General features: G+C 45.6%; 1 protein-coding gene across 1 annotated transcript in view; it reads right to left on the bottom strand.

The window, feature by feature from the left end:
* CDC123 (cell division cycle 123) overlaps positions 1-25,391 on the bottom strand; it is a 263,700-nt gene that overhangs the window by 112,006 nt on the left and 126,303 nt on the right. The window contains exon 7 of the mRNA XM_063926879.1: positions 19,663-19,711. Coding sequence (XP_063782949.1) covers positions 19,663-19,711 — 49 coding nt within the window. The remainder of the gene's footprint in view (positions 1-19,662; positions 19,712-25,391) is intronic.

Genomic DNA, 25,391 nt, shown 5'->3' with positions numbered 1-25,391 from the left:
GACAAAAGAGATGGCGCCTGACTGAGAAGTCTGCCCAGTGTTCCAGGAACACAAACCCCTCTTTCCTGCACCAATCCCTAAGCCACACATTTACCTCCCTAATCTCCCTCTGCCTCCCTGGACTAGCGCGTGGCACGGGTAATAATTCCGAGAATATTACCTTAGATGTCCTTGCCTTCAGTCTCTTTCCTAAGTCCCTATAGTCTTTCTTAAGGACATCCCACCTTCCGCTAACTTTGTCACTGGTGCCAACGTGCACCAAGACCGCCGGGTCTTTCCCAGCCCCTCCCAACAATCTATCTACCCGGTCCGCGATGTGCCGTACCCGAGCACCCGGGAGACAACAGACTGTACGGCGATCACGGTCCCGGTAGCAGATTGCCCTATCTGCCTTCCTGATGATAGAATCCCCTACCACCACCATCTGACTAGGTACCTCTCTATCTTTTATCCCAACCGCGCCAGAGGGACCGCTCCTCTGGATGCTAGAGGGAGCAGTCTCCTCCGGCACCGTCATTTCTTCACTATCACCCTCCGATTCCTCGTCCAATCGGGCAAATTTGTTTGGGTTTGATAGTTCGGAGATGTCGAGCCTCCCCCTCTTTTTCTTCCTTCTAACTGTGACCCAACTGGCTACCTGATCATCATCCTCTTCTACCAGTGACCCCTCCCGCAACTCCTCCACCGTTCTGTCTAAACTACGCTCGAGATTGTGAATCTCCCTCAGTTGCGTAACGGTTTGCTCTAGATCAGTTACCTGGGCTTCCAGGGCAACAGTTCGCACACACCTCGTGCAGATGTAATCACACTGGGCCGGTAGTTCCAGGTGTGCATACATCTTGCACGACATGCACTGAGTGAGGTCCCCAATCACAGCCCCTCCCATATTGTTTGTAAGGTCTAACTCCCTGTTACTCTCAAAGAAAAAGCATTAAAAATAAAAAATAGAAGACAAGCAATCTCACTTATACAATAATTAAGCTGGCTTATACTTATCTATCTTTGTGCAGGTCTTGGTCCTTCACTTTTATGCAGCCGTAGTACTCTCTCCTGCGGCACCTATACTCCACTTAGCAGTTGCAGTTGTTCCAGCTCACTGCACCTCCTTTTCACTCGGCTTCCAGCTCCTTTTTGCTGTTTAAAACTCACACTTAGAAATCCAAGCAGCACTTAAAAGAGACAAGCCTTTCCACAGAGCAACAATAAGGCCCCTTGGAGAGACAGAGAGAGAGTATGCCAGCACACACCCAGCGCCAACTGACACAGGAAAAACCAGTTCCCAGAAAATAGCGCTTTTATATAATTATGTGCATATAATACACCCACTGTGCCTTACAAGTGCCCCCCCCCCTCTTTTCTGCCCTGTGTCACCGTGTTCAGCAGGGGAGAGTCCAGGGAGCCAGCTTCTCTGCAGAGTCTGTGGAGAAAATGGCGCTGGTTAGTGCTGAGGGATCAAGCTCCGCCCCATCAGCGGCGGGCTTCGGTCCCGCTCGATTTTTTAAATACTGCCGGGCGATTTACTATATACAGCCCTCGGAGCCTATATATTAATTTTAGCCAGTCCTAGAGGTTTAAAATTGCTGCCCAGGGCGCCCCCCCCTGCGCCCTGCACCCATCAGTGCCTGCCGTGTGTGTTGTGTGTGGGAGCAATGGCGCGCAGCGTTACCTCAGAGAAGATCTGAAGTCTTCTGCCGCCTTTGAAGTATTCTTTCTTCTTATACTCACCCGGCTTCTATCTTCCGGCTCTGTGAGGAGGACGGCAGCACGGCTTCGGGACGAACGGCGAGGGGAGACCTGCGTTCCGACTCCCTCTGGAGCTAATGGTGTCCAGTAGCCTAAGAAGCAGAGCCTATCATTTAAGTAGGTCTGCTTCTCTCTCCTCAGTCTCACGATGCAGGGAGCCTGTTGTCATGCAGTGTTCCCGGAAAACAAAAAACCTAACAAAATTCTTTTTTCAGAGAAACTCAGGAGAGCTCCCTGTAATGCACCCAGTCTCCTCTGGGCACAAAATCTAACTGAGGTCTGGAGGAGGGGCATAGAGGGAGGAGCCAGTGCACACCCATTCTAAAGTTCTTTGTAGTGCCCATGTCTCCTGCGGAGCCCGTCTATACCCCATGGTCCTTACGGAGTCCAAAGCATCCTCTAGGACGTAAGAGAAAGTTTGAGATTTTTGCAATTTGTTAGAAATGAAAAACTAAGAATCACATGTACATAAGTATTCACAGCCTTTGTTCAATACTTTGTTGATGCACTTTTGGCACCAATTACAGCCTGAAGTCTTTTTGAATATGATGCCACAAACTTAGCACACCTATCTTTAAGCAGTTTCAACCATTCCACTTTGCAGCACCTCTCAAGCTCTATCAGGTTGGATGGGAAGTGTCGGTGCACAGCCTTTTTCAGATCTCTCCAGAGATGTTCAATCGGATTCAAGCCTGGGCTCTGGCCGGGCAACTCAAGGACATTCACAGAGTTGTCCTGAAGCCACTCTTTTGATATATTGGCTGTGTGCTTAGGGTCGTTGTCCTGCTGAAAGATGAACCAGTCTATTTATAAATTGCATCATGCATTTCTTACTGTTTTGTTAGTAATACATTAAGACCTGGTGTAACATAAGTAAGCAGTATTTTGCCACCTCTCATGTCTATCCTGTGAAAAATCCTGCTTCTCCGGCAATCCTCAGGCCTACCTTGGCTCATGGATAGGTGACACTCTCCTATCTAGCTACAGTATCACGATGGACACACCGCATGGTAAATACCCGCCTGCTGGCTGGTGTTCTGTATGGCCAAATCCTCTGTTGGTCCATGGCCTGGTGCATCCACTCTCCTACTCGGCTCACATGGCTATTGTCAGCTGCTGTGATCCCCAGTGCTCTGGCGGTAATACTGATTGGCAGTCTTCCTGCTGTCTCCAGACACTCTGCTCCGGTGAAACCAGCATCCTGTTTCTTTGATAAATAGACTGTCAGCCTAGCCTTGTGCAACCTTTTTCCTGGTGGCCTAGTACGTTCCTCAGTTTTGCGGTTTCCCTCTTGGATCCTATATTGCCCTCACACTTCTGCATCTACCCCTGGCAAGCTTATTTTATTGCTCCCCTGTTATATCAAGGATAAATCTGGACACGCTGCAGGTGTAGCAGTCAAACTTGAAAAGTATGCTTGTTCGTCTCAGGATCCGCAAACTGTCACCCTGCCGGGTGATCAGTCTTTGCCTCCACACACCTCTTCTTTTGGAAACCACATACCTAATCTTTTGGTAACAACAACACTCCCCCTTCTTCTCTTCAACAGATTCCCCAGGCTATTACTGCTTCTGAGAAGCAGGTAACTAACAAGACTGGAGAGCTGCAGGTTGATATGTCCCTGCTCCTGTATGATTTTTAGAAACTCAGGAGCAGGTTTGGTAAGCTAAGCACCGCATTTCAGACCTTAAAGACAGTATTTCTCCTATGAGACCGACTTGTCCTCAGAGATGGTGGCTGTTAAATCCAGATTTAAAGGGCAGGCTTTGCAGGAATAATCTATGTTTTGTTGGATTCCCAGAGAGGGGGCGGAGGGCAATGCCAGGGGAAATTCCTTGCAGATTGGCTTGTGTCCATCTTTGGTAGAGAAGCCTTTACCCCACAGTATGCAGTGGAACGTGCACACCGTCTTCCCTCTCAGCTGCCTACTCCAGGGTCCCCCTCCCGAACAATTAAAGCCCACCTCTACACTTTAAAGTTCGGGAGGCTGTTCTCCATTTGACACATCTCCACAGTCCTCCCAAGTTTGAAAATCATTCCGTTTCTGATTATCCCGACTTTGCAATGGATGTTCAAAAGACAATTGACAATTTCTGCCAGTCAAAAAGAAACTCCAGGACTGTCAAATACACTACTCTATACTTTTCCCTGCTCGTTTACATGTGATTTGCAACAGAACTAATTATATGTTTAACACCCCACAGAAGGCAGAGAGTTCAGCAAGACGTTTTTACACTATTGGAGACGTTATTCATGTTTTGAGGTACTTGGACAATGAAATGTGGTATTGTCCTTTGCTGTGGATCCAAGAATTCTCATTAATGCACGGACAGTGTAATGGTTAGCATTCCTGCCTCACAGGATTGAGGTCATGGATTCGATACCTACCATGGCCCTAAATGTGTGGAGTTTGTATATTCTCCCCGTGCTTGTGTGGGTTTCCTCCGGGTACTCCTTTTTCCTCCCACAATACAAAAATATACTGGTAGGTTAATTAGCTCCCAACAAAATTAACCCTAGTGTGAATGTGTACATGTGTGTACATGTGGGAATATATATTGTAAGCTCCACTGGGCAGGGCTGATGTGAATGGACAAATATTCTCTCTTTGTAAAGCTATGTGGAATATGTGTGCTATATAAAAAATAACGGATAATAGTAGTAATAATAATAATAATAATAATAATAATAATTTGACAGGTGCTACAGGAATAATTATTTTTCTTTAAATTCATTCAATTTGAACACATACATACACACACACACACACACACACACACACACACACACACACGGTGTGGATATTAAATAACAAGACAGTACTTGTAAAAAAAATAAACCATACAGTGAAAGTTAAAAGGAAGTGGGTGAATACTGAACATGTACTACCCCAAAACGGTTTTGCAAGTTTCACCCCTCTCACGCAGATAGATTGTGGTCAAACAGCGTTCAAATACGTTTTTTTACCTGTTCCTTGTGAAAATGCTTAGTTCAAAAGTAGAGCAACAAGTTCACTTAAAATTTTTACTCATCTTGAACAAAACACCCACCGAATCTTTCTGTATGCTACCAAGGCTTACGGGACAAATTGTATGTCTCATGCACGTGTTTGAGTGGTACAAAAGATTTAGTGATGTTGTGAAGATGTCGAAGATGATGAACGTCCCAGAAGGCCTTGCAGATCAAAAACTAAAATGTTTAAACTACTTAGAAAATTGTTCGAACTGACCGTCGACTCGGCATCAAGATGATACCAGAAATTATAAACATCAACAAAGAAAATGTTAGGCAAGTTTTGCATAGAGAGCTTAACATGACAAAAGTTTGTGCCAACATGGTTCCAAGGCTTCTCACTGCCGAGCAGAGAGAAAATCGAAAGTGAATTTGTACATAGAAACAATGAATGTGACGGCTAAGAACCACGTGGCCCATCTAGTTTGCCCCTTTTTACCTCAAACCTTATTTATTACCTGCGATGAAACCTGTCTCTTCACAAAATGCCAGTCTATGCACTAGAAACACCATCATCAGCAAGAATGAAGAAAACACATCAACGCAAAACCAAATTCAAAGCCATGTTAAGGGTATTCTTTGATATCAAGGGTGTTATTTTGGCAGACTGGAAACCAGAAAGCACAACAGTGAACCAAAATTACTACAAAAATGTCCTAGAAACTTTGCAGGAAAGAATCAGAAGAAAGAGGCCAGAATTGTGGAAAAATGGTTTCAGCCTCCATCAAGATAACGCACCAGCCCACACAGCAATGTGAAGCGGTTTTTGGCCGAGAAACAGATTGCAGTGCTAGAATGCCCTCCATGCTCAACAGACCTAGCACCTTGTGACTTCTTTTTTTTCCCTAAAGGCAAATTTGTACCATCAGTCACTAAGGTAAAGAAGAAAACGATGGAGCTGTTGAGACAGCTGACAGATAATAGCCTACAGCACGGCTTTGACCAATGGAAAATAAGAATGCAGCAGTGTGTGGATACAGAAGGGTAGAAAATAGAAGGGGAATGGAGTTAAAATGTACTTAATATAACTGAACATAAATTATAGCATTAGTCTCGTTATTTAATAGCCATACCTGTGTGTGTATACGCGCACACAAATCTATCTTTCTATAGATAAAGAGAAAAATGCAATCTGTGATCAAACTATAAAACCACACTTATATCGAAGTGACCTAATTAGAACATATAAGTACATACATTTAAAACATTATAAACAGCTACGTCTTCATTTAAAACTACGCAGAAAAATGTAATTACAGAAAATTTATAGAAATTAATTTCTTCCTTAGTAACAGACCAGAACAACCTTCACAACAGTTGAAAGCTATGGAAAACCACAATGAAGCTTAGCAACTGTGAGCATAAATATAAAACATGGAACATGGCTCAGGAGAGTTGTGGGGGACGCCAGCTAGACAGTAATTGGGGTAGGGTACTACTGAAGGAGAAGACATTGTTCTAAATGTGACAATCTGCCTAACAGGAAATTGTACGTATATGCCACTAACAATATTTTACACAATCACAAGCAAAAATAAAAATAGTTTAGTACACACTGTACATCAGTAATGCCATGGTGTGGTCAGTTATGCCATTGTTTTGTAGCAATGACAATATATTTTAGTCAGGAATCTTCCCTTTAACAGTTGGTACATGCTACATATTATACAAGTTGAGTATCCCTTATCCAAAATGCTTGGGACCAGAGGTACTTTGGATATCGGATTTTTCCGTATTTTGGAATAATTAGATACCATAATGAGATATCATGGTGATGGGACCTAAGTCTAAGCACAGAATGCATTTATATTTCATATACACCTTATACACACAGCCTGAAGGTAATTTTAGCCAATATTTTTTATAACTTTGTGCATTAAACAAAGTGTGTCTACATTCACATACACCTTATACACACCGCCTGAAGGTCATTTAATACAATATTTTTAATAACTGTGTGTATTAAACAAAGTTTGTGTACATTGAGCAATCAAAAAACAAAGGTTTCACTATCACCATCTGCCCTAAGAGCATGTGCGGGTCAGCTCGCCCCCATATTCACCAAGATCTTCAACAAATCGCTTGAGCTACAGAAAGTCCCTTCCTGCCTCAAAAGGTCTACTATCGTCCCAGTCCCCAAGAAACCCTCTATCACGAACCTGAACGACTACAGGCCGATAGCACTGACGTCTGTGGTCATGAAAACGTTCGAGTGTTTGGTTTTGAATCACCTGAAAACTGTGACTGGCCCCCAACTGGACCACCTGCAGTTCGCCTATCGATCGAATCGGTGTGTCGAGGATGCAGTCAACCTGGGCCTGCACTACATTTTACAGCACCTAGACATTCCCGGTACCTACGCGAGGGCCCTGTTTGTCGATTTCAGCTCGGCCTTCAATACAATCGTCCCCAGCATCCTCCACCCCAAATTACTTCGCCTAGGGGTCCCAGAAGCTACCTGTTCCCGGATAGTAGACTTCCTGACAGATAGGACACAGGTGGTGAAAGCGGGGGAATTCACCTCTCAAGCGCGGTCCATTAGTACAGGAGCCCCCCCCAAGGCTGTGTCCTCTCACCCCTGCTCTTCTCCCTGTACACAAATGACTGTACCTCAGAGGCGCAATCAGTAAAGATCATCAAATTTGCAGATGACACCACCGTCATCGGCCTCGTCAAGGACTGGGACGAATTGGCCTATAGACAGGAAGTAGACCGGCTGGCCCAGTGGTGCATCCACAACAACCTTGAGCTCAACCCCCTCTAAACGGTCGAGATGATAGTGGACTTCAGGAAGAAGTCATCTAGTGCACCTCCGCTAACTATTGCCGACAGTGTGGTATCGCTAGTGGACTCTTTCAAGTTTCTAGGGACCACAATCTCCAGGGACCTTAAATGGGGGTCCAACGCTGACGCCACCATTGGGAAAGCGCAGCAGAGGTTGTTCTTCCTCAGGCAACTAAAGAAGTTCAACATCCCACAGAAGCTTCTGCTCCTCTTCTACTCCGCGATTGTGGAGTCGGTACTGTGCTCCTCGATACTCGTATGGTACAGCTCCGCCAGCGCGAAGGACAGATGCAGGCTCCAAAAGGTGGTCAGAACCGCAGAGAAGATCATCGGGGCCAACCTTCCCTCAGTCCAGGACCTGTACCTGTCCAGAGCTAAAAAGCGGGCAATGAAGATAGTAAAAGACCAGCTACACCCCGGCCACAGCATGTTTAACTTGCTTCCTTCAGGCAGGCGTTACAGGGCTGTCCCCGCCAGGTCCACCAGAAGCCTCAAAAGTTTCTTTCCCCAAGCGGTCCACCTGCTGAACTCCTAAACATTGGACTGACTAGACGTACATGTAACTAACTTGTGTCCCTATGGTATACCTATCTGTGTGACTTTACTTGCCGCCCCCCCCCCCCCCCCCCCCCCCACCTGCTTATCTGTTACCTACTTGGCTGTTGTAGAGCAAACCGAAGACAAATTCCTAGTATACGCAAGTATACCTGGCCAATTAAGCCGTTTCTGATTCTTCTCTCTCACTCAAAAAAGTCAGTATTTCGGAATATTCCGTATTTCGGAATATTTGGATATGGGATACTCAACCTGTATATCATACTTTGTATTTTACTTTTGACCAGGGCGCCCTACCTGGGGATAGTTGTTGGCTATCCCATCTTTTGTATTATTTAGTCCATCTTAGGGCACATTTATGAGCACCATAAAGATAATGGTATGCTCTATTACAGGCCATTGAGCCTGGTTGCATAGGAACAGATTAAATAACTATACAGCTAAGTTTGTGAATCTTGCTGACATGAGACTCATTCACCTCTATAGTGACCGCACATAACTGATAAAATGAAACTGGAATAGTAGGCTGTCTGAATTTACAACAGCAGGTTGATACCCCGACATCTGTTAATATTTGGCGAGAGTGGTTTAGATGAACTCACCACTAGCTATTACATTACCACATACTGTGATGGGCCCTAATAAGTACATGCGGCTGGGGCGCTGTAACATAGATCATAGGACATTATCAGTAGGATGGGTCAATCGTACCTGTAAAAGTGACTTTGAGATGAGTCTAATAAACAGAAATTCATTGTGGGACCTCTTATAGACCACCCAGTTATTGTATCTGTTCGACAGAAATTTAATAGTACATGGCACTACTTCAGGCCAGTTTGTTCGGCGGACCAGGTTGCCTAGCAATGGTAAAAAAAAAAAAAACTTATAGCGTTTACATTAGGAAACATGTCTATTTCCAAACTGTTGTGTAGGGAATATGGTTACTTGTATAATACCCACTTTCATTGTGAGTGGCTGAAAGATGAGTCATATTATATGGGCTGCATATTACAGATACAATGCACCTACAAGGTATTGTCCCTCCATGATAGGTTCGGGGATATGGTTACTTGGATACCACCCTAACCTTCACCCAGAGTGGCCAAAGGAGAGACCACGACACACAACAAACTTCTGGTCTTCAAACCATTTACTGTGACTGGCGGACTTGGGTGCACAGAAACCATTGAGACACCTATAGTGATTGGACTTAAATCTTGCAATGCCTCCTTGTCAACAAATTGCTTATTGGTGTATATAGCTGGCAGTCATATAGTGATTTAACACACTGTGGGGCCCATCTGCTTGTACATCATAATGAACTGTGGAGGGCGATTCCTTAGTGATTGGTTAGGACACAGGGTTACTTCGATACGACACAAGCACTCATTATGAATGGTCAAAACATAGGTCATGTGACAAGGGCCGCACTTCCGGTTCACTTAATCTTTCATTTAATTTCTACTATATTCTTGGGTATATAAAAGGATGTTTGGGCGCAGTCTATGTACTTGGTGATCAAGCTACTTCCTAGCGAAATGCGCGTCAAGTTTGCGATTCCGGTCTAAGCGTGGACCGAACTTGAGCACAGCCTCTGGTAGCCAAGTATCATTTCCAATTTATGTCATATTTTTCTGTGTCATACATATTATATTTCCTATACATGTTATATAACTCAATTCCTGGTATTCTTAGGTTAGATGATTTTGGGCTACTATATTCTACTGTTCCTCTCCTGTATCTGCAGTTTACTTTGGACTCTCATTGTGAGGAGGTCCCCCATCTCCCTTGCATTGGTATTCCCAACAGGTGTGACGGAGGGTACCTTCTGCACAACAGCAGATCCAATTTGCTACACTTCCTTCGTTCAGAGTCAGATGTACCGTCCTGGGTTCTCACTTACCGGTTCACTGCACTTTATGAAGCACACCGGTGGGAAGTAGATACAGTGTAGGGATTATATGACATCTCATTGTTACTTGTTTTCCCTATTTTCTCCAGTACTTATGACCTGGGACCATAAAACAATATGTACATATATTGTATATTTTCAACATCACAGGAGTACTGAAAGTAATATTAGAGTGATAGTGGTTTGTGGGACCTACTGAATTATTGAATATTTAGGGGTCTATTCACGAAGCAGTGAAAAGAGTGGAGAAGTGAGCCTGTGGAGAAGTTGCCCATGGCAACCAATGAGCTTCTCCGTACAATTGTATATGTTATTTCAATGCTGATTGGTTGCCAACGGCAACTTATCCACACTTTTCACTGCTTCATGAATAGACCACTTTATCCTAACTCTATTATTACAAACTTTTAGGGTCCTCTATGATATCATTATTGCCTACTATTTTCCAACAATTTTGCCATATTGTGTCTACACATCGTCATGATGCTTTTCTTTTACTAATTTAGGATTTTACCACAATAAATACAGCCACCAGTCACAGTGGTTTACAGGATAGTTCCCTAGCCAAAGCATTGTAAATCACTTAACTATTGTCTGATACATTCAAAACTTTTTTTGCAATTTGTGTGCAACATAGTAACATAGTATTCGAGGTTGAAAAGAGGCAAAATGCCCATCGCGTTCAACCTGTATTTTGTATTAAGTGGAGCTGATTTTAATGTACCTGCTGAAGAATGTTTTATGACTAGTTAACAACTGCAAATCATGTTACACCCGGATTAACAACTTCAATATTTTAAATGTTGTAACCTTGGATAACCTTTTCAATCAGAAATTCATCCAATCCCCTTTTAAATGCATTTACAGTGTCCACCATTACCACCTTCCCTGGCAAGAAATTCCAAATCCTTATTGCTCTAACAGTGAAGAACCCTTTCTTCCGTTGCGTGTGAAATTTTCTCTCCTCCAGCCTCAGCGAGTGCCCACGTGTCCTAAACAGTTCTTTTAATAAATAATTCCTCTGATAACTCTTTGTAGTGCCCCTTTACATATTTGACGACATTAATAATGTCTCCTCTTAGACGCCTCTTTTCCAGTGTATACATGTTCAACCTAGTAAGCCTTTCCTCGTAATCCAGTCCCTCTAGCCCTTTAATTAATTTAGTAGCTCGCCTTTGAACCCTTTCGAGTTCACCGATATCTTTTTTTTTATACCGTGGTGCCCAAAACTGAACACAATATTCCAGGTGCGGACGTACCAGTGATTTGTACAGTGGCAGAATTACATCCTCGTCCCTTGTCTCAATTCACCGTTTTATGCACGCTAACACCTTACTTGCCTTCTTTACTGTGCTCTGACATTGTATATGGTTATTAAGTTTATTATCAATGAGTACCCTCAAATCCTTTTCCAAAACTGTTACCCCTACACTTTCCCTGTTTAATATGTAGGATGCAAGTTTATTTTCAGACCCGAAATGCATAACCTTGCATTTTTCTATACTGAACCTCATTCTCCATTTAGACGCCCAGATTTCAAGTTTAGATAAGTAATTCTGCAGAGACTCCACATCTATTTCTGAATTAATTACCCTACACCGTTTAGTATCATCTGCAAAGACTGACACTGTGCTTTCCAGGCCTATTTCTAGGTCATTGATAAATATGTTGAACAGTAGTGGTCCGAGTACGGACCCCTGTAGTATTCCGCTGACTACTGGAGTCCAGCTTGAGGACTTACCGTTGACCATTACTCATGTACTCTGTTTTCCAGCCAGTTACTTATCCATGTACAGATTTTTCTAGGCCAAACTCTTAATTTGATGATTAATCTCCTGTGAGGCACTGTATCGAAGGCTTTTGCAAAATCTAAGTAGACCACATCCACTGCTTTTCCTTGGTCAAGATTGTCGCTCACTTCCTCGTAGAAGTTAACTAAGTTAGTTTGACATGATCTGTCCCTCACAAACCCATGCTGGTTCTTGCTAATAAACTTGGTCGGCAGATACTCCTGTATGCTATCCCTTAGAATTCCTTCCAATATTTTCCCCACTATAGATGTCAAACTAATCGGCCTGTAGTTACCTGGATGATTTTTGGATCCCTTTTTAAATAATGGCACTACCTCTGCTATACGCCAATCCTTCGTACCAGATCTAATTGCCAGTGTGTTTTTTTCTGTGTTACTGTATACTGGAAACCAGTATGGTCAATAATTAATTTTAACTAATACAAATAAAAGTAAAAGTAGCCAATTAACCAGTATATTTTTAGAGTGTGGGAGGAAACTGAAGTACCCAAAGTAAATCCACTCAAGCACGGGGAGAATATACAAACTCCACACAATTAGTTAGGGTCGTGATGAGAATCTAACACAAGACTTCAGTGCTGTGAGGTAGTAACACTATAAATTGGAGGGTTCTGCGCACTGAGTGTCTTTATTCTATAGCTAGCCGGGGTGTGCTGCTCGTTCTGATGGGTGTTCCAACCCACCTATACGTAAATGGAGAAGCTTAGTGGATATACCACAATAGAACTGCGCTCAACCCCTAAGGTGTGTGTGTTTAGCTAACGAATGCACATCAGATGTAATAAAGGATAATGTATGAACAGACCCAAATTTGAGTTTGCACTTGGATATAGAAATCACAAAAATAAGAATTTACTTACCGATAATTCTATTTCTCGTAGTCCGTAGTGGATGCTGGGGACTCCGTCAGGACCATGGGGTTTAGCGGCTCCGCAGGAGACAGGGCACAATAATAAAAGCTTTAGGATCAGGTGGTGTGCACTGGCTCCTCCCCCTATGACCCTCCTCCAAGCCTCAGTTAGGATACTGTGCCCGGACGAGCGTGCATAATAAGGAAGGATATTGAATCCCGGGTAAGACTCATACCAGCCACACCAATCACACCGTACAACCTGTGATCTGAACCCAGTTAACAGCATGATAACAGCGGAGCCTCTGAAAAGATGGCTCACAACAATAATAACCCGATTTTTGTAACAATAACTATGTACAAGTATTGCAGACAATCCGCACTTGGGATGGGCGCCCAGCATCCACTACGGACTACGAGAAATAGAATTATCGGTAAGTAAATTCTTATTTTCTCTAACGTCCTAAGTGGATGCTGGGGACTCCGTCAGGACCATGGGGATTATACCAAAGCTCCCAAACGGGCGGGAGAGTGCGGATGACTCTGCAGCACCGAATGAGAGAACTCCAGGTCCTCCTCAGTCAGGGTGTGCCCCTGACCAAGTAGCAGCTCGGCAAAGTTGTAAAGCCGAGACCCCTCGGGCAGCCGCCCAAGATGAGCCCACTTCCTTGTGGAATGGGCTTTTACTGATTTTGGCTGTGGCAAGCCTGCCACAGAATGTGCAAGCTGAATTGTACTACAAATCCAGCGAGCAATCGTCTGCTTAGAAGCAGGAACACCCATCTTGTTGGGTGCATACAGGCTAAACAGCGAGTCAGATTTTCTGACTCCAGTCGTCCTGGAAACATATATTTTCAGGGCCCTGACAATGTCAAGTAACTTGGAGTCCTCCAAGTCCCTAGTAGCCGCAGGTACCACAATAGGTTGGTTCATGTGAAAAACAGAAAACACCTTAAGGAGAAATTGAGGACGGTCCTCAATTCTGCCCTGTCAGAATGAAAAATTAAGTAAGGGCTTTTATATGATAAAGCCGCCCATTCTGACACACGCCTGGCTGAAGCCAGGGCTAATAGAATCTTCACCTTCCATGTGAAATATTTTAATTCCACAGTGGTGAGTGGATCAAACCAATGTGAGATTTCAGGAAACTCAACACCACGTTAAGATCCCAAGGTGCCACTGGGGGCACAAAAGGAGGCTGTATATGCAGTACCCCTTTTACAAACGTCTGAACTTCAGGCACTGAAGCCAGTTCTTTCTGGAAGAAATTCGACAGGGTCGAAATTTGAACCTTAATGGACCCTAATTTTAGGCCCATAGACAGTCCTGTTTTCAGGAAATGTAGGAAACGACCCAGTTGGAATTCCTCTGTAGGGACCTTCTTGGCCTCACACCACGCAACATATTTTCGCCAAATGCGGTGAAAATGTTTTGCGGTTACATCCTTCCTGGCTTCGACCAGGGTAGGGATGACTTCATCTGGAATGCCCTTTCAGGATCCGGCGTTCAACTGCCATGCCGTCAAACGCAGCCGCGGTAAGTCTTGGAACAGACAAGGCCCCTGCTGGAGCAGGTCCTTTCTTAAAGGTAGAGGCCACGGTTCTTCCGTGAGCATCTCTTGAAGTTCCGGGTACCAAGTCCTTCTTGACCCATCCGGAACCACGAGTATCGTTCTTACTCATCTCCTTCTTATGATTCTCAGTACTTTTGGTATGAGATGCATAGGAGGGAACACATACCCTGACTGGTACACCCACAGTGTTACCAGAGCGTCCACCGCTATTGCCTGAGGGTCCCTTGACCTGGCGCAATATTTGTCTAGTTTTTTGTTCAGGCGGGACGCCATCATGTCCACCTTTGGTTTTTCCCAACGGTTTACAATCATGTGGAAGACTTCCCGCTGAAGTCCCCACTCTCCCGGGTGGAGGTTATGCCTGCTGAGGAAGTCTGCTTCCCAGTTTTCCACTCCCGGAATTAACACTGCTGAGAGTGTTATCACATGATTTTTCGCCCAGCGAAGAATCCTTGCAGTTTCTGCCATTGCCCTCCTGCTTCTTGTGCCGCCCTGTCTGTTTACGTGGGCGACTGCCGTGATGTTGTCCCACTGGATCAATACCGGCTGACCTTGAAGCAGAGGTCTTGCTAAGCTTAGAGCCTTGTAAATTGCCCTTAGCTCCAGTATATTTATGTGGAGAGAAGTCTCCAGACTTGATCACACTCCCTGGAAATTTTTTCCTTGTGTGACTGCTCCCCAGCCACTCAGGCTGGCATCCGTGGTCACCAGGACCCAGTCCTGAATGTCGAATCTGCGGCCCTTTCATAGATGAGCACTCTGCAGCCACCGCAGAAGAAAACACCCTTGTCCTTGGAGACAGGGTTATCCGCTGATGCATCTGAAGATGCGATCCGGACCATTTTCCCAGCAGATTCCACTGAAAGGTTCTTGCGTGAAATCTACCGAATGGGATCGCTTTGTAAGAAACCACCATTTTTCACAGGACCCTTGTGCAATGATGCACTGATACTTTTCCTGGTTTTAGGAGGTTCCTGACTAGCTCGGATAACTCCCTGGCCTTCTTCTCCTGGGAGAAAACATCCTTTTCTGGACTGTGTCCAGAATCATTCCTAGGAACATTAGACGTGTCGTCGGAAAAAGCTGCGATTTTGGAATATTTAGAATCCACTCGTGCTGTCGTAGAACTACTTGAGATAGTGCTACTCCGACCGCCAACTGTTCTCTGGACCTTGCCCTTATCAGGAAAACGTCCATATTTCTTTTAGGAAGAATCATCATTTCGGCCATTACCATGGTAAAGACCCGGGGTGCCGTGGACAATCCAAACGGCAGCTTCTGAACTGATAGTGACAGTTCTGTACCACGAACCTGAGATACCCTTGGTGAGAAGGGCAAAATTTGGACATGTAGGTAAGCGTCCCTGATATCCAGTGACACCATATCGTCCTGGTTCGCTATCACTGCTCTGAGTGACTCCATCTTGATTTGAACCCTTGTATGTAATTGTTCAAATCTTTTAGATCTCACCGAGCCGTTTGGCTTCAGTACCACAATATAGTGTGGAATAATACCCCTTCCCTTGTTGTAGGAGGGGTACTTTGATTATCACCTGCTGGGAATACAGCCTGTGAATTTTTTTCCAATACTGCCTCCCTGTCGGAGGGAGACGTTGGTAAAGCAGACTTCAGGAACTTGTGAGGGGAAGACGTCTCGAATTTCCAATGTACACCTGGGATACTACGTGTAGGATTCAGGAGTCCACTTGCGAGTGAGCCCACTGCGTGCTGAAACTCTTGAGATGACCCCCCACCGCACCTGAGTCCGCTTGTATGGCCCCAGCGTCATGCTGCGGACTTGGCAGAAGCTGTGGAGGACTTCTGTTCCTGGGAATGGGCTGCCTGCTGCAGTCTTCTTCCCTTTCCTCTAACCCTGGGCAGATATGACTGGCCTTTTGCCCGCCTGCCTTTATGGGTACGAAAGGACTGAGACTGAAAAGACTGTGTCCTTTTCTGCTGAGATGTGACTTGGGGTAACAAAAGTGGATTTTCCAGCTGTTGCCATGGCCACCAGGTCCGATGGACCGCCCCTTTATACGGCAATACTTCCATGTGCCGTCTGGAATCTGCATCACCTGACCACTGTCGTGTCTATAAACATCGTCTGGCAGATATGGACATCACATCTACTCTTGATGCCAGAATGCAAATATCCCTCTGCGCATCTCGCATATATAGAAATGCATCCTTAAAATGCTCTATAGTCAATAAAATATTGTTCCTGTCAAGGGTATCAATATTTTCAGTCAGGAAATCCGACCAAGCCCCCCCAGCGCTGCACATCCAGGCTGAGGCGATTGCTGGTCGTAGTATAACACCAGTATGTGTGTATATACTTTTTAGGATATTTTTCAGCTTCCTATCAGCTGGCTCTTTGAGGGCGGCCGTATCTGGAGACGGTAACGCCACTTGTTTTTATAAGCGTGTGAGCGCCTTATCCACCCTAAGGTGTGTTTCCCAACTCGCCCTCACTTCTGGCGGGAAAGGGTATACCTCCAATAATTTTCTATCGGAGGAAACCCACGTATCATCACACACTTTAATTTATCTGATTCAGGAAAAACTACAAGTAGATTATTCCCACCCTACATAATACCCTTATTTGTGGTACTTGTAGTATCAGAAATATGTAACACCTCCTTCATTGCCCTTAACATGTAACGTGTGGCCCTAAAGGAAAATACGTTTGTTTCTTCACCGTCGACACTGAAGTCAGTGTCCGTGTCTGTGTCGACCAACTGAGGTAAATGGGCGTTTTTACAAGCCCCTGACGGTGTCTGAGACGCCTGGACAGGTACTAATTTGTTTGCCGGCCGTCTCATGTCGTCAACCGACCTTGCATCGTGTTGACATTATCACGTAATTCCTAAATAAGCCATCCATTCCGGTGTCGACTCCCTAGAGAGTGACATCACCAATACAGGCAATTTGCTCCGCCTCCTCACCAACATCGTCCTCCTACATGTCGACACACACGTACCGACACACAGCACACACACAGGGAATGCTCTGATAGAGGACAGGACCCCACTAGCCCTTTGGGGAGACAGAGGGAGAGTTTGCCAGCACACACCAAAAACGCTATAATTATACAGGGACAACCCCTTATACAAGTGTTTTCCCTTATAGCATTTTCACATATGTAATCATATCGCCAAATAAGTGCCCCCCCTCTCTGTTTTAACCCTGTTTCTGTAGTGCAGTGCAGGGGAGAGCCTGGGAGCCTTCCTCACAGCAGAGCTGAGCAGGAAAATGGCGCCGTGTGCTGAGGAGAATAGGCCCCGCCCCCTAAAACGGCGGGCTCTTCTCCCGGAGTTTGTGAGATCTGGCAGGGGTTAAATACATCCATATAGCCTCAAGGGCTATATGTGATGTATTTTAGCCATAAAAAAAGGTATAATACATTGCTGCCCAGGGCGCCCCCCCCAGCGCCCTGCACCCTCAGTGACCGCTGGTATGAAGTGTGCTGACAACAATGGCGCACAGCTGCAGTGCTGTGCGCTACCTTATGAAGACTGAAAGTCTTCTGCCGCCTGTTTCTGGACCTCTGGACCTCTTCAACTTCGGCATCTGCAAGGGGGGTCGGCGGCACGGCTCCGGGACGAACCCCAGGGTGAGACCTGTGTTCCGATTCCCTCTGGAGCTAATGGTGTCCAGTAGCCTAAGAAGCAAATCCATCCTGCACGCAGGTGAGTTTACTTCTCTCCCCTAAGTCCCTCGTAGCAGTGAGCCTGTTGCCAGCAGGACTCACTGAAAATAAAAAACCTAACTTAAACTTTTATTCTAAGCAGCTCAGGAGAGCCACCTAGATTGCACCCTTCTCGGCCGGGCACAAAAATCTAACTGAGGCTTGGAGGAGGGTCATAGGGGGAGGAGCCAGTGCACACCACCTGATCCTAAAGCTTTTATTATTGTGCCCTGTCTCCTGCGGAGCCGCTAAACCCCATGGTCCTGACGGAGTCCCCAGCATCCACTTAGGACGTTAGAGAAAATAACAATATGATGCAAATTAATTGTTGTGAGCCACTGTATTTATTGTATACTGGCCAATCTAAAGGTGTGAGGTTAATGCCCAGGGTGGGCGATATTGTCTCTTATAAAGTTCATGCAGGTGGGCGATATTGTCTCTTATAAAGTTCATGCAGGTTATAATACAGACTGCAGCGTCCCGCACGTCTGCTGTTGAAAAGTCTTTAGGAAAAAAATAATAATAATAAATGCTGGTGTTGGTAAAAAAATCTTTAAAACCTTCACGATGCCATGAGCTTACGGTGGTGGCATAAGTGGGGTAAAAAGGGGTCTCCGGACTGGTTTCCCCTCTCTGCCCCTGCTGCCCGTGGTGCGTCCTTGTTCAGATGCCCCCCGGGTGCAGGTCGGTCAGAGAGGTGGACCTGTCTAGCGGTGGGGAAAGGATTCAGATGCCATCTTCCTCCTGGAGTCCCAGAGGAAGACCGAAAGGTTGAAACGCGTTGGAGGAACTACAAAGAAATAACCACTACAGATTCAAAGACTTCATCAGGAAGACTCTTTCCCACGTCGAAAAGACCCGGTCACGTGACCGGACCAACCCGGAAGCCAGCAGCGCTGCTAGGATACCAGACAGCGGAGGAAGCCGGTGACAGAGCGCGGCGTGCGGCTGGAGCAGGCGACAGGTGAGTACTCTGTAAGCGGTGGGACAAGGACGCACCACGGGCAGTAGTGGCAGAGAGGGGAAACCAGTCCGGAGACCCCTTTTTACCCCACTTATGCCACCACCGTAAGCTCAGGGCATCGTGAAGGTTTTAAAGATTTTTTTCCAACACCAGCATTTATTATTATTATTTTTTTCCTAAAGACTTTTCAACAGCAGATGTGCGGGACGCCGCTGTCTGTATTATAACCTGCATGAACTTTATAAGAGACAATATCGCCCACCTGCATGAACTTTATAAGAGACAATATCGCCCACCCAGGGCATTAACCGCACACCTTTAGATTGGCCAGTATACAATAAATACAGTGGCTCACAACATTAATTCGCATCATATTGTTATTTTTGTGATTCTATATCCAAGTGCAAACTCAAATTTGGGTCTGTTCATACATTATCCTTTATTACATCTGATGTGCATTCGTTAGCTAAACACAAACACCTTAGGGGTTGAGCGCAGTTCTATTGTGGTATATCCACTAAGCTTCTCCACTGTGAGGTAGTAATGTTAATGATTATATAATCAGTGTTGCCCCTTAAATTTATTACCATTTTTTTAACTTTCCATTTCACATTGATTTATCTAAAGAATCCCTGACCGTACATTCAGAGATGAAAAACTTGTTTTGCCAGTAACAGAACGGTTTTGTAGATAACCAATTTGACAGTGAGAGAAAACATTGCTTTATCTAGTATTATAGAAATAAAATATACAAGGGAAAGGAGTCATTTACCTCATACTTTACACTGGGGTCCGGAGAATCATCTGTACAGTGAATAAACCTGTAAAAGACATTTTCTTCATTAAGAGAATTCTAAAATCATCAAAGAGAAAATACTGCAAAACAGATGTAATTCAAATGACAACAGCGAATTAGAACTCTTAGCCACCAGGCATGTGTGCTGAGCAGGTATGCACTTAAAGCAAAAAAAAAACTGCTAAGTTGTTTCCCGTAATGATGGCCAATGGAAATAACCCTAGGTTATATCCTATACACGTTTACCCATACATTAGGGCTATTTTAAAGTCTGTAGAATACAGTGAAAGCACCTCAAAGCTACATTACTAAAAGGAAAACATGCAAATAAGCCTTCCCATATGAGGAACACAATTTACATGGTAACCCTTTGAGTCAATGTCCCAATCACCCAGTTCTCAGAGCATGGCATAGAAAGTCATCTGCAGACACGTTTCAGCATTATCAATGCTCCTTCAGGACAACATACAGTGGGGGAGATTCAATTGTTTAAAAAGTCAGTTGGGTGTCTTTTTTCCTATCTAATAGACAGGCAAAAACAGACACTCAACCGACTTTTCAAACATTTGAATTTCCCCCAATATGTTTGCTAGAGACAAGAAAAACGGGTGCACTACGATATACCGGCGCTCGGCATCCCGGAGCCCAGCATCCCAAGAAAAACAGTACTAGATTTCAATGCTGAATTCCAGAGGGACAAAAGGAGACTTGACTATCTGAGTAATGAAACTTACTTGGCAGCCCTATGAGCCATCTGACTAATATGTAAATGGCAGTGCAAAACAAATTGATCGAGTGGTATTTTTGCAAATGGTCTATTGTAAACTATTTGCATCTCATATAATGTTAATAGTTGTACATTTGATGCATGGCATAACATGCATGCATCCCCACCCACCCCCCTCCCCACCCCAAGAGCAACAACAGCTTCAAAATTACTGCAATATCTAAATAAGAATAATGCAAACAATTACACAGAGGATGATGAATGTGTCTAATATACAGTGGCTCACTCACTAACATTATAGACAATACACGAACAGCATAGAGATTAGGTTCTCATTTCAACAGCATAGTCAGAGAAAATAAGATTTTACTTACCGGTTAATCTATTTCTCGTAGTCCGTAGAGGATGCTGGGACTCCGTAAGGACCATGGGGGAATAGACGGGCTCCGCTGGAGATAGGGCACTTTAAGAAAGCTTTGGATTCTGGGTGTGCACTGGCCCCTCCCTCTATGCCCCTCCTCCAGACCTCAGTTAGGGAAACTGTGCCCAGAGAAGATGGACAGTACGAGGAAGGATTTTTGTAAATCTAAGGGCGAGATCCATACCAGCCACACCAATCACACCGTATAACTTGTGATAAACTACCCAGTTAACAGTATGAACAACAACATAGCCTCGGTTCAACCGATAAACTATAACATAACCCTTATGTAAGCAATAACTATATACAAGTCTTGCAGAAGAAGTCAGCACTTAGGACGGGCGCCCAGCATCCTCTACGGACTACGAGAAATAGATTTACCGGTAAGTAAAATCTTATTTTCTCTAACGTCCTTGAGGATGCTGGGACTCCGTAAGGACCATGGGGATTATACCAAAGCTCCCAAACGGGCGGGAGAGTGCGGATGACTCTGCAGCACCGATTGAGCAAACAGGAGGTCCTCCTCAGCCAGGGTATCAAACTAACAGAACTTTGCAAAGGTATTTGACCCCGACCAAGTAGCAGCTCGGCACAGCTGTAGTGCCGAGACCCCTCGGGCAGCCGCCCAAGAAGAGCCCACCTTCCTAGTGGAATGGGCCTAATCCGATTTGGGTAACGGCAATCCTGCCGTAGAATGCGCCAGCTGAATCGTGTTACAGATCCAGCGAGCAATAGTCTGCTTTGAAGCAGGGCCGCCAACCTTGTTGGCTGTATACAGGACAAACAGCGCTTCTATTTTGCAGATCCTAGCCGTTCTGGCCACGTAAATTTTCAAAGCCCTGACCACATCAAGGGACTCGGAATCCTCCAAGTCACGCGTAGCCACAGGCACGACAATAGGTTGGTTCATATGAAAGGATGAGACCACCTTTGGCAGGAATTGAGGACGGGTCCGCAATTTCGCTCTATGCATATGGACAATCAGATAGGGCTTTTAGTGAGAAAAGCCTCCAATTCCGAAACTCGCCTAGCCGAAGCCAAGGCTAACAACATGACCACCTTCCAGGTGAAATATTTCAACACCACTGACTTAAGTGGTTCAAACCAATGTGACTTAAGGAACCGTAACACCACGTTAAGGTCCCAAGGCACCACCGGCGGGACAAAAGGAGGCTAAAAATGCAGTACTCCCTACACAAACGTTTGTACTTCAGGAAGAGAAGCCAATTCTTTTTAGAAGAAAATGGATAAGGCCGCAATTTGAACCTTTATCGATCCTAATTTGAGGCCCAAGTTTGCTCTAGTTTGAAGGAAGTGAAGCAGACGGCCCAAAAGGAATTCCTCCATAGGAGCATTCCTGGCCTCACATCAGGAAACATATTTTCGCCATATTCAGTGATAATGTTTCAATGTCACTTCCTTCCTACCTTAATTAGGGTAGGAATGACCTCCTCCGGAATACCCATTACCGCTAGGAACTGCGTTGTACCGCCATGCCGTCAAACGCAGCCGCGGTAAGTCTTGGAACAGACAGGGCCCCTGCTGCAGCAGGTCCTGCCTTAGAGGAAGAGGTCACGGATTCTCTGTGAGCATTTCCTGCAGATCTGGATACCAGGTCCTCCGTGTCCAATCTGGAACAATGAGAATTGGTCTCACTCCTCTTTTTCTTATTATCCTCAACACCATGGGTATGAGAGGAAAGGGAGTAAACACAGAGACCGACCGGAACACCCACGGTGTCACTAGGGCGTCCACAGCTTACTGCATGAGGGTCTCCTGACCTGGCGCAATAACTCTGCGGCTTTGTGTTGAGGCGGGACGCCATCATGTCTATCAGTGGCAGTCTCCACCGAATTGCAATCTGTGCTAAGACTTCCTGATGAAGTCCCCACTCTCCAGGACGTAGGTCGTGTCCGCTGAGGAAGTCTGCTTCCCAGTCGTCCACTCCCGGAATTAACACTGCTGACAGCGCGCTTACATGATTCTCCGCCCAGCGAAGAATTCTGGTGGCTTCCGCCATCGCCACTCTGCTCCTTGTGCCGCCTTGGCGGTTTACATGAGCTACTGCGGTGACGTTGTCTGACTGGATCAGAACCGGTTGGTCGCGAAGTAGGGTCTCCGCCTGACGTAGGGCGTTGTATATGGCCCTTAGTTCCAAGAAGTGAAGACAAGTCTCTTGACTTGACCAAAGACATTTTATTTTTCCCTGTGTGACTGCTCCCCAACCTCAGAGGCACGCGTCCGTGGTCACCAGGATCCAGTCCTGAATGCCGAACCTGCGGCCCTATAGAAGGTGAGCACCCGGCAGCCACCACAGGAGAGATACCCTGGCCCTGGGGGAGAGGGTGATCAACTGATGAATCTGTAGATGTGACCCGGGCCACTTGTCCAGTAGGTCCCATTTGAAAGACCTCGCATGGAACCTGCCGAAGGGAATGATTTTCCCCGGACTCGGGTGCAGCGATGCAGACACCTGTCTTGGTTTCAATAAGTTCCTGACCAGAGTCATGAGTTCCTGGGCCTTCTCTATCTGAAAGTAAACCCCTTTCTGGTCCGTATCCAGAATCATACCCAAGAAGGGCAGACTAGTCATAGGAACCAACTGTGACTTCGGGATATTGAGAAACTAGCCGTGTTGCGGTGACACCTTCAGCGAAAGTGACACGCTGTTCAAGAACTGCTCTTTTGATCTCGCCTTATAGGAGATCGTCCAAGTATGGGATAACTGTGACTCCTAGCTTGCGTAGGAGCACCATCATTTCCGCCCATTAGCCTGAAATTGGTAAGGACAATACTGTACCGCAATTCTCAGGTACGCCTGAGGGGGGGGGATAAATGGGAACATGAAGGTATGCAGCCTTTATGTCTAGATACACCATCAAAATCCCCCTTTCCAGGTTGGCCATGATCGCTCTGAGCGATTCCACCTTAAATTTGAACCTTTTCCAGTATAGGTTCAGAGGTTTTAATTTTAAATAGGTCTGACCGAACCGTACGTATTCGGGACTACAGCCAAGGTTGAGTAATAGCCCCTTCCTTGTTGCAGGAGGAGAACCTTGAGCACCACCTGTTGGAGATACAATGTGTGAATTGTATTTAATATAACTCCCCTGCTGGGGGAGAAGCCGGTAGATCCGATAAGGAAAACCGGCGAGGAGGCACCTTTCGAATTCCTTTGTAACCCTGAGAAAATGTTTATTGCCCTGGGATCCACCTGTGAGTGAACTCAGATGTGGCTGAAGAGTCAAAGACGTGCTCCCCCTGGGACGGACTCCCTTAGCGGAGCTCCCGCATCCTGCGGTGGATGTAGTAGAGGCCGGGGAGGACTTCTGTTCCTGGGAACTAGCTGTGCCCTGTGCCCTTACCTCTGGTAAGAAAAGACGCTCCTCATACTTTCTTGTTATTCTGCGACCGAAAGGACTGCATTTGATAATGTTGTGCCTTCTTAGTCTGTGAGGGAATATAAGGCAAAAGATCAGAATTACCAGCTATAGCTGTGGAGACCAGGTCCGAGAGCCTTTCTCCACACAATTCCTCAGCCTTGTGAGGTAAACCCTCAATATGTCTCTTTTAGTCGGCATCACCTGACCATTGCATGTTCCACAGGACAAGTCTAGCAGAAATCGACATAGCGTTGACTCTAGAACCCAGTAGACTAACGTCTCTGTGGGCATGTCTTTATATATATATATATATATATATATATAAAATAAGAATTTACTCACTGGTAATTCTTTTTCTCGTAGTCCGTAGTGGATGCTGGGAACTCCGTAAGGACCATGGGGAATAGCGGGCTCCGAAGGAGACTGGGCACATCTAAGAAAGAATTAGGACTACCTGGTGTGCACTGGCTCCTCCCTCTATGCCCCTCCTCCAGACCTCAGTTAGGAAACTGTGCCCGGAAGAGCTGACACAATAAGGAAAGGATTTGGAATCCCGGGTAAGACTCATACCAGCCACACCAATCACACCGTACAACTCGTGATACTATACCCAGTTAACAGTATGAATAACAACTGAGCCTCTCAACAGATGGCTCCAAACAATAACCCTTTAGTTAAGCAATAACTATATACAGGTATTGCAGACAATCCGCACTTGGGATGGGCGCCCAGCATCCACTACGGACTACGAGAAATAGAATTACCGGTGAGTAAATTCTTATATTCTCTGACGTCCTAGTGGATGCTGGGAACTCCGTAAGGACCATGGGGATTATACCAAAGCTCCCAAACGGGCGGGAGAGTGCGGATGACTCTGCAGCACCGAATGAGCAAACTCAAGGTCCTCCTCAGCCAGGGTATCAAACTTGTAGAATTTTGCAAATGTGTTTGAACCCGACCAAGTAGCAGCTCGGCAAAGTTGTAAAGCCGAGACCCCTCGGGCAGCCGCCCAAGAAGAGCCCACTTTCCTCGTGGAACGGGCTTTTACAGATTTAGGATGCGGCAGTCCAGCCGCAGAATGTGCAAGTTGAATCGTGCTACAGATCCAGCGAGCAATAGTCTGCTGGGAAGCAGGAGCACCCAGCTTGTTGGGTGCAAACAGGATAAATAGCGA

Source organism: Pseudophryne corroboree, chromosome 6, assembly GCF_028390025.1.
Source record: "Pseudophryne corroboree isolate aPseCor3 chromosome 6, aPseCor3.hap2, whole genome shotgun sequence".
Taxonomy (NCBI): domain Eukaryota; kingdom Metazoa; phylum Chordata; class Amphibia; order Anura; family Myobatrachidae; genus Pseudophryne; species Pseudophryne corroboree.
Note: the sequence above shows the minus strand (reverse complement) of the source record. Positions and strands in the feature narration are given on the sequence as shown.